General features: G+C 43.5%; 2 protein-coding genes across 2 annotated transcripts; both read left to right on the top strand.

Moving 5' to 3' along the window:
* Positions 1–32: 32 nt before the first annotated feature.
* On the top strand, positions 33–5,283 carry asb15b (ankyrin repeat and SOCS box containing 15b). The gene is made up of 14 exons (XM_026364062.1): positions 33–105; positions 382–490; positions 592–644; positions 866–997; positions 1,127–1,294; positions 1,568–1,674; positions 1,766–1,904; positions 2,060–2,231; positions 2,659–2,819; positions 2,978–3,122; positions 3,209–3,364; positions 3,463–3,565; positions 3,687–3,840; positions 3,920–5,283. The coding sequence occupies exons 2-14, from the start codon at positions 384–386 to the stop codon at positions 4,075–4,077; spliced, it is 1,755 nt and encodes a 584-aa protein (XP_026219847.1). The 5' UTR covers positions 33–105; positions 382–383; the 3' UTR covers positions 4,078–5,283.
* Positions 5,284–5,418: 135 nt separating this feature from the next.
* On the top strand, positions 5,419–9,297 carry lmod2b (leiomodin 2 (cardiac) b). The gene is made up of 6 exons (XM_026364063.1): positions 5,419–5,921; positions 6,150–6,641; positions 6,960–7,220; positions 7,315–7,518; positions 7,626–8,081; positions 8,937–9,297. Exons 1-6 carry the CDS (start codon positions 5,646–5,648, stop codon positions 8,961–8,963), a joined length of 1,716 nt encoding a protein of 571 aa, XP_026219848.1. The 5' UTR covers positions 5,419–5,645; the 3' UTR covers positions 8,964–9,297.
* The last annotated feature ends 1,300 nt before the right edge of the window (positions 9,298–10,597 follow it).

The following is a 10,597-nucleotide window of genomic DNA, read 5'->3' as shown; positions in this document are numbered from 1 at the left end:
CGGGTCACATCTAAATATAACCCAGACGGCTCAGGACCCTGCAAAACAAAAACAAACAGGCTGCGAGGAACTGGAGTGCTCAAGGGCACACATTGAGATCAACAGGTGAGACGAGCTGATAAGACTACCACGACATGCCACTTCTTTTTGTTGTGTAATCTCAGATTTAACACATTTCTAATGTACTCGCGTAGACGATGCAGTTTTAAACCAGAAGCCCTTTGCTGATAAAGAAGTTGCATGCTCTGGACACAGCCCTGAGTAAATGCAGATGTTAACATGTTCTAAGCCACCTGTTTGTGTAGCTTATAACATGTTTCATGACGTGTGTGTACGGAGAGACATGAATCCATGCTTGTTATTTTGTTCCTTGATAAATAGAAATGGAGGACGCTGAGCAGGAGGGGATAACTGAGGATCTGATCGAGTTTGCCATTCGAGAGAGCATTCAGGACGCCTACAAGCTGTCATGTTCAGCACAAACAAACAGGTAAGGATCAAAAGGACTCAGTTTATCTTTAATTAATAATTATTCAATTATTCAAGAGTAAAACCTTTAACCTGACTCACTATTCCACTTTGGTTCATTAGAAAGGACTCGAATAGTGAAGACTTTATGAAGATAATGGCAGCTATTCACAAAGGTAAGTTCAAATTTAAATCATTTAGCGTATGAATATGTGCATGTGGTGTTGGGTAAACTGTAATGGGCAACATTAATTAAAGCTACATAAGGCAGAAGCATCTGCAAATAAATATAAATGTTTGTTTTTGTGGTGTAGGTGCATAAACCCGATGTTATCTACAGATATTACAAATGGTTCCCTGTGTGTTTGCTCTATGGGTGCCGGTTGTTTCTGCACAGGTGATGTGTATGCTCTGCAGGAGCTGTCTGGTTGTGTGTCTGCCTTCAGAGAGAGTGACAGCAGGGGCCTGCTGCCTCTGCACGCAGCAGCTGTACAGCGCCAGCAAGAGATCCTGCATGTGGTGCTGCAAGGTGAGAGCTCAGCGCAAGTCGGAGGCGGAGTTCATCTAGCATCTGCAACTTAGTGAAAACCATTAAGATTCATGCACGTTTTAGTCTGTGGAGCAGATCGTTAACATACCCTTGATGGTGTGTTTGTAGTAGTGGTGACATCCACAGACCTGACCCTGGAGGAACAGACGGAGGACGGGGACATCGCTCTGACTCTGGCAGCGGAGGCCGGCCTGGTGGAGAATGTCAGGATGCTGCTGCAGCACGGAGCTTCACCACACAACACCAACAGCAGGAATGAATCCCCTCTGCTCTTAGGTAACACATATACACACTGTCAGCACAATGCAGACGACTCACACAGTCAGCCACACAGGAACTTACTACTCCTCCATTAACAGAATATACCTGTTTATTGTTATTAATGTGAATTTGTTCTATGTTCATACAGTTGATCATCTGTAAATCCTTTACTAAGTCATCATTTCAGGATGCTGATACACTAAACTAAGATGGTGAACATGATAAGCATTAGGCTCCCTGCTCAATCAGCTCATAAATAATCCTTTTACTGTTTTCTACATTTGGTAGCGGTGAGACAGAGCTCGTACGACATGGTCTCAACCCTCATCATGGCTGGGGCTTTTGTGCAGCAGGTGTGTCTCACTAAGTGGACGGCCACCCATGAAGCTGCAAAGGTGAGCAGCTCGGTATCAATCAAGGCTAAAGCACGAAAAAATCATAACCTCTGACATACAAAACATCGTTTGCTCTAATTTCTTACATCAGACGGGTTGCCCAGCGGTTCTGATGTTGCTGCTTCGACATGGAGCCAAAGTGGATGCTCGAGACGGACATGGGGTGACTCCTCTGGGGATAGCAGCTGAACATGGCAACACTGAAGCTTTGGATATACTCATACAGCATGGTAAAAACACTGCTGTACCTACTTCAGGGATTAATGTCAGCCATATATAAATAACATACTGTGTTGTTTCTGTGTTTCCTGAAATGTCGTTGCGTCATGAATAACTGCATTAGTTTGCAGTAGCCTGTGTTGTATTTTCCCCTACTCTCCACTAGGTGGTGAAGTGAATGCCCAGGCCAGCAATGGAGACACTGTCTTGTATGATGCATCTGGATCTGGAAACCTGGACTGTATCAAGCTGCTCCTGCAGCATGGAGCCAACCCAAATGTGGCAAGCTATGCCTGCCAACTGCCCATCCACAGAGCTGCTTATGAAGGACACATACTGTGAGTGTTTTGAATCTGCCTGACATCAACCGGTCATCCTGACACACTAAATATGGCAATATAGTTCTGCCAAAAGCTTGTTAGTTGAGAGATCTTTAAAACAAATATACAAAACAAAGTATAACAAGTAGCTCCAGATAAATTAACATTCTTTTCTTCCCGATTTGCAGCCAAATTGATCAAACTGTGGACTGAAACAAGTCTCTCTCTCTCTCTCTCCACCTCACAACTCTGCAGTGCTTTCGCTACAGTCCTTTCCACAAAGAGCCTTCTGTTATCACTGCTTCTCAGTCGCTTAAACCACAATCTAATGGATGTTTTTGTCAATGTCCTGTTTTCTTCTTTGAGCATTTGTTTCTCACGATCTCTGTCCTTCACTCTCTTCCTGTTTGTGTCTTTATCTCCTGCACTCTCTCTCTGCCTGTAGCGCCTTGAGGACTCTCATCCCCATCACCACAAAGAGAGCTATCCGTCTCTCAGGGCAGAGCCCCGTCCACTCAGCAGCTGATGGGGGACAGGTGGAGTGTCTGGAACTACTTATCCAGAAAGGATATGATGTCAACGCCCTGCTAGGCACACACATCTCTGGTACGGCAGAGCTTGATGTACATACCGTATATTTATAGGGTACTATAATCATAAAACCAGCATTATTGGTTTCAAATCTTCAATTTATTCCTAGAACTTTATGGTTTAAACTGGCTTAATGCAACTTGCCCATTGATGTTTTGTAAATCTTGTTGCAGAGAACTACGGGGACCTCAGAAAAACTGCTCTGTACTTTGCTGTTTCTAACAGTGACGTGACCTGTGCTGAGATGTTGCTGGCAGCTGGAGCGAAAACCAACCTGGACCCTCTACAGTGCATTCTGGTCGCAATACGAGCTGAAAGGTTTGGGACGGGCACAAATGCATGTGTGTGTTTCATCCGTCATAGTGACCTCATGTGATCATGGCTACTTTGACCTTTCTGTTCAGGTATGAGCTGGTGCAGCTGTTGTTGTCCTATGGAGCGGAGGTGAACTGTTACTTCAGAGTGATCTGCAACACAGTGTTCCCCACGGCCCTGCAGTACTGCCTGAAAGACCAGGTCATGCTGAGACTGCTGCTAAACGGTGGATATCAAGCTCACACGTACGTCCGGAAAACAAAGAGTGTTAACATATTTGATTCTTGTGAAATAGAAAAGTTGGCATTTAAACATCTAATCTATGCAACCATGTCCTTGGCAGGTGTTTCCACTGTTGCCACGTTAACGGTATGGAACTAGATTGTACCTGGACTGACCTCCACAACCAAGCCTACCGTATTTACAGTCAACCTAACGTTATCTCAGTAAGAGCCAACGCACACACAGCAGTCTGTTCACGATTCCCTGAGCGGATCGACTTTAAATAATTAAATAATATATAAGTTAATCCCTTCGTGGATCACTCCTTTTTTTTGTTTCTTTTAGTTCTGTGACTTTGTGTCGGTGTCCTGGCTGACACATCTGGTTGGCCGTGTCGTGAAGATGCTCCTGGATTACGTCAGTCACGTTAACATCTGTCCCAACCTCAGACGCATACTGAAGAGGACGCCTGAGTGGGATGAGATTTCCGACATACTGAGTAAAACTGAACGGAGAAACACACAGTAAAGCAGTTACAAATGATTTCAGAGGTTACACGTCTATTTCTGTGTCCTCAGGCAGGCCCAGGTCTCTGCAGCACTTGTGCCGACTGGTGATCAGAGGTAACATGAGCCTCAGGATACTGAATGACCCGGATAGCATGGCTGCTGTCTCCTTTCCTCCGAGACTCAAGAACTACCTGACCTTCAGAGAGCACCACCTCTCCTCTATGTGAAATACACTTTATTTATACCTCTATGATTGAAACGGTCAATACGACTAAGCACTAGTCACTCTTAAACTTTAGCCAATGAAAATATATTTTATATTTAACATGTGAAGTTTTATTTCTTAATAGCTAGAGGCCTTTTTCTGTAATGTGCAACTATGACTTGGAGCCATTTTATCACCACTATATATGTTAGAATATATTGTAACTTTTGTAAAATTGCAAAGTTTCAGTGTTACTGTCATGTCAGTTGCTTCTTCCCTTTGTATTTAGTTACAATAATATTAATGTTGTTTGCATTGCAAACATATAAATCTTCATATGGCCACTACTAATACAAATAAAATATGCTTGTACAACGTATGAAATTGATTTGAAATCACCTGTAGGTCAATGTGTTTTCACCAATTAGTCAAGTTAATGTTTTGTGTTTTATAATAAAAAAATACTAAAAGAAATTGTTTGCAACCTTGAGGATTAAGTATAACCATAAATCTCCACTTGTCAGATGAATAAACAGTTATAAAATAGTTTAAAGCCATTAATAACTCCAACATAATTCATGACCTTCCTTTTTTTCCTCTGTGCCAGACTCGGAGGGATGACGATGATTTGTTTGCATTCTAAAACCACCAGCTGAGTAAATCTGCTCTCAGCCAGAAAACAACAACATCAGAAATCCTGTGATGCAACAGCTATATTTATCTCCTCAAAATGATTAAATTCTGAAACCTGATTTAGTATAACTGCAGACTAGTTTATTGACATCTTTCTGATACACATTTGTAATCCATTTGAAAAGCCAAGTGAGGTGAATTATTTCACACTTCTTCTTCTTTTCCTTTCGGCTGTTGCCCCAGCAAATCATCTGCCTCCATTTCACCTCATCCTCTGAATCCTCTTTCAACACACCAACTAACTTCATGTCCTCTCTCAGTACATCCACAAGTCTCCGTTAGACCTCCTGCCTGGCAGCTCCAACCTCAGCCTATGTTTACCGATATGGTGACAATCTCTCCTCTGAACACGTCCAAACCACCTCAACAATCACTCAATTAAAAAAAGGTTTGCAATAAAACATTGGTGATTCACCTGAGATATGTTCTGACTGCTTATTTTTTCATTCTGTGTACCTGTTGGTCTATTTTGGCCTTATACAAAACCACTCAGGCCTTGGGGACTGACTGCTATGTATGACAGGCCACACACAGTCTCTGAGCTCACACACTTTTTGTGGCTCTGTCTCTCAGATCAGTGCCTCCCAAAAAAAGACGCTGCATCATGGGGCCCACGCGTTGCGACGTTCCCCTGTGATCCCGCTCTTAAGGCCTAAGCAGCAGCTGCAGAGATTAGAACAGGGGAGGACAGTGAGACACACACAAAGACTCTCCCCGACATCAGAAGCACCTTGAAGACCGATTACGAACGACTTTATTGGAAAAGATCTCAACTGGACTTTAAAGTTCAAATGATCCCTTTCAACCTTGGATCTCCAGCAACATTACTGTGGACTTTGAACCAACATCACCACTTCGAGCTGATTCTGGCTGCTCCGTGCTGATCACACTTTGGCTATGAGTTATTTTGGATATCGTCGGGAGCTGAGTAAGTATGAAGACGTTGATGAGGATGAGCTTTTGGCTTCCCTCAGCCCAGAGGAGCTGGCTGAGTTGGAAAAGGAGCTGGCGGACATCGATCCAGATGCCAATGTGCCCATTGGACTCCGGCAGAGAGACCAGACAGACAAGACCCCGACAGGGACCTTCAGCAGAGAGGCCCTCATGAAGTACTGGGAAAATGAGACACGCAGATTGCTGGAGGATGAGATTTGTGGAGGAAGCCCCAAACCGGTCAGTTGATTTGCTCAGCATGTGTAAAATGTAAGGTAAACGTAGCTTATTGATAAGATGGAACTTAACATAAGTAGTAGAGGAAGGAAAAACATAACAAATAACTAATTCCTATAGAGCTATGCAAACCCATCTGTGTTAGTTTCGCTTAAAAATGTATATTTTCATATTGTGAAGTAACAAAAACGGAAATTATAATACTGTATTTCAAATACTGGATAACTACAGGATGAAGAACAACAGGAGGAGTGTGTGACAGAGGAAAACAGTGAAGCAGAGGTTGAAAAAGATGATGAAAACGAGAAAGAACAGAACAAGTATGAAAAGAATAAAGAAGAGGAGAAAGAACAGGAGAATGAAGATGAGGATGAAGAGGATGAGGATGAGAGTGAGGAAGAGGAGGAAGCTGTGACAGAAGATGAAGAAGATGAGGAGGAGGAGGAGGAGGAGGAGGAGGAGGAAGAAGAAGAACAAGAACAAGATAACAGATCAAAACCTGAACCCCTAAAGGATTGTGGTCAGCAGACATCTTGGGCAGACGCCCCGAGGTTACTAAAACCTCCGAGGGTGGAGCCCATGAGACTGACTCCTCCGCCTCCACCCGCAGACACCAACACGACCGGAAACCCGACTGTTGTTGATGAAGCTCTGCAACAGGTTCTCAGCAACAACCCTGAACTCACAGAGGTTAATCTCAACAACATTGACGACATCTCGCAGGTACAAACATCTACACGTCGCAGAGAGCAGATGATAGGTTTTTATTTTTTGTAGAAGGTAATACTTTAGTCCTGCAATAGAAAGGCCAAAACCATCAAACCTAACCCTAACCTTGGCTAGCATCCTGATCTTTTCTGTTGAGTAATATTTGATTGTGTGCCAGCTTATTTTTAGAAACAGACATCTTACCATGGTTACACAATGGAGGGCATATTTGTTTTACTTATGTTTATAAATGAGGGAGGGGTACACAATCCAAATGACTTTCTGTAATATTTCATGCCAAGATGTACTCATATAGTGTTTTTTACTTCTTAGGAAACCCTCATCAGATTTGCAGAAGCACTAAGGTCCAACACACATGTGCGAGTCTTTAGCCTCGCGAACACTCACGCTGACGACCCCGTGGCTCTGGCCATCGCTAAGATGCTGAAGGAGAACTCGTCCATCATTAGTCTGAATATAGAATCCAACTATGTGACTGGGAAGGGTGTGATGGCGCTGGTTCAAGCGCTTCCAGGAAACAACACCCTGACAGAGCTTCGGTTCCACAACCAGAGACACATGTGCGGAGGACAGGTCAGTGGTCATCTCTCACCTCTGGTTTGTTTCATCAAACAAAAACGTCTTTGTGCAGATGAGCATCGTTTCTTATGGCAACAAACTCTTACAGGTGGAGATGGAAATGGTAAAGATACTGAGAGAAAACTACACCTTGATCAAGTTGGGTTACCAGTTCAACCTGCCGGGCCCCAGGATGAGCATGACAGGGATCCTCACCAGGAACCAGGACCGCCAGAGACAGAAACGCCTGCAGGAACAAAGGCAGCAGCAGGGCCTGACAGAGGGAGCAGTAAACCCCCGGACATCTGCACTAGTATGAAACGTTGACAAATTGACATCGTGCTTGTGTTAAAGCTCACTTCTCCCTAGAAAATATGTGTCTTGATTCATATATTTGTTTCTCCTTGTCTTTGTGTCCAGAGAGGTACACCCAGTCCATCACCCTACAGCTCACCCAGATCCTCACCTTGGTCCTCGCCAAAACTCCCCCGGAACGACCTGGCTAAAAAACAGACTCCTCCTGCTCCATCTCCTCCTCCGCCTCCACCACCTCCTCCTCCCCCACCACCTCCTCCGCCGCCACCTCCATCGCAGCGCGAGAAGAAGAAGCCCACCAGGATGATTGCCGAGGTCATCAAAGCGCAGGAGACGGGCAGCAAGCAGGCGACAAAGACAAAGGGGAAAAGAAAGGGCAAAAAGGGGAAGTCGGAGAAAGATGAGACGAGCAGCATCCTGAAGGAGCTGAAGAACGCGCTGAGGCCTGTGTCGGTGGAGAGGAGAGGCGAGGAGAGCAGCAGGCCCTCCACGCCAATGAGGTCAGCCCATGACCAGCTGATGGAGTCCATCCGAAACAGCAGTCTCCGCAACCTGAAAAGGGTGAGTGGGAGGATTTGTATGCTAGGGACCTTTAATTCTCTTTATTCTTCTTTATCATTTCCAATCATAACTGTGGTGTTGTCTCCCAAATGCAGTATCAGATGGAATATATTTAGAAACGTACAGAGTGGCAAAACCATCCTCTGAGCAGTGTACTTAATGCAAGTACACTGCCCATTTAAGCGAGGATGACACAGAGTCAGTGATGTCTGAGTCATCTCTGTGGCTGACATGAGTCCACACTACACCATCCACCACTGTGATATGATCCCAATGTTTTTGCAGACACAGGGACACAGAGAGATACAAGGACCAACATATGGCCACTAAAAATGGCATCCAAGCCAGACAAGTTTTCTCACACAGAGGAGGAAGATCAACTGACACAGATAACGAAAGACGAGACAAACAAGTAAAAGAACGGGCACCGTTACTGTAAATAAGTCTGAACCTGGCTCCTGCGTCATTTTTTTTTTTTTTGAGCGCTCGCCACTCGTCGAGAGCATTACTTTGGCTGAGGCTTTAGCACAGCTTGTTACATTGTTAGAGTGGAAAATCAGAGCTGCCCTCAGATGATGGGGTCTCCTAGCTGTGAAATTCCTGCCACTTAGTGCACGTATTTATAGAAGCTGTGCACTGGAGCGCTGATAAAGACAGATACGTTACCACAGCATGTGCATACAATATAACAAACTTACTAAGATTTCATTTCATTTAAGTGTCCTGAAGATGTGGGTGTGATGTGTTTGGGTGAAAACTTATTTAAATCTTTCAAATTTGATAGAGAAGTGATAAGTGAGAAAGCTACTTCCTTGTAATTGTGGCTCATAACAATCACTAACTAACATTTTCCAGGTGGAAGTCCCACGTTATCTACAATAGGGCAGCAGAACTAAAAGACGTCAGCTGCTGTGGAAATCTGCAAAATGATGACAGAGTGACCAACGATGATGAAGACACAAGGTGAAACATGTTGGGATGAGGAGGCAAAAACTGAAATCTTACTCGTGGAAGCTAAATATACTGGAAATTTGCACTGTAATAGAAGCTTTACATTTTGACAATGTTTAAGTGTTCGTGTTTGTATTTCCATTTTGAAATGAGTGGACTGAACTCTTCACTGTTTTCTAATTCACCGTTTTTCCTGTAAAACTGTAAATATCTGTTTCTGGTTTCCAAATATAGCGATTTGGAGTTTACGATACTACTCATCAAAGTTTGTGAGTTTTCTTTTTCTTTGGTAAGCGGATGATTTAGAAGAGAAGGGTCAAGCTGTTATGCAGAAACACAAGAGCACAAGCAGCTACTGTTTTTTATCAGTGCGTCAGCTCGCTGGTCAAGAACCACTGATGCATTTTCCCACTCTGACACATTCACAATACACCCACTACAGTTAGCACGTATCAGAGAAGGGCTTTTGCGCACTTTGTTTGGACAATTTACACTACATGACAAGTGAAGGGGAAGAATAAACCCTCGCTATAACGTCACAAAAGAGACACCAGCTTTAAATAAATATCACAGGGTGAAATAAATAGCTGTGAACTATACAACGCGTCCAACTTTTGTAAGAAGAAATGAAAAGTGTAATTCGTAACAGTAAACTCACAGGTTTTGGTGCTATAGCCTCACTTGGTGTGGTATGACCAGTGGATTAGGATGGATGTTAACAAACATGAGGTGATTAACTGCTTAACTGAGACCGTTTTAATAGTCAGCTGCCAAATCCAAAAGAAGAAAGAAGACTGAAGAATGAACGGTTGATTTTTCATCTCTTGAGATTGATTTCTTTCCACTACATAGTTAGTCAAATGATTATGTGGTTATTTTCAGGATGGAAAGAGATTTTCATTCTCTACGGGAAAAAGTACAAACGTTGAGGGTGCAGGATTTTGTTTAGCTTTAATAATTTATTCTTAAAAATATCTATTTTGTACTTACTACCCAGTTGCATAACTACATATGTGTTTGTGTGTGTTGATGGGGGCCTCTATGGAAGCACCATGTCCATGTAGCACTGCCTCACTAGTGGAAAGTGCCATACCTGCTCTGATCCTTCTCATAAGCTCTGCAGCAGAGAACTGATATGGGGTCAGTGTGGTGTCAGCTGATGTGGACATAAACTAAAAATAAATATAGCACAAGCATAGAATTGTGGTCATTGTGTTTGTCACACACCCTTATCTCCCACTGTGAGATAAGAGGTCAGTTCTTTCAGGGACAATACTAGGAAAGATATTATTGCTCACTTTCTCTTTATCCTGGAGCACAGTGACACAGACACACAGCCTACATTTTCCTTCTCTTTTGGGGAAACTGGTAATTAATGGAAAACACGTTTTTACCGAGCTTTACTTCTGCCTTCTCCGTCACTTGCCCAGCTTTCATTTCTGCCTGGCTCAGTGGGTGAAATGGTAGCAGTACAGGGCGTGATAATCCTCAGCTGTTACTAGATCTGTCCAACTCCCTGTCTCGCTGTCTATTGTAGGTGATGAGGCTTGTGTTCATCCCTCCCT

The sequence above is a fragment of the Anabas testudineus genome, chromosome 23 (assembly GCF_900324465.2).
Source record: "Anabas testudineus chromosome 23, fAnaTes1.2, whole genome shotgun sequence".
Classification (NCBI taxonomy): domain Eukaryota; kingdom Metazoa; phylum Chordata; class Actinopteri; order Anabantiformes; family Anabantidae; genus Anabas; species Anabas testudineus.
This window is presented reverse-complemented; position numbering and strand designations above follow the sequence as displayed.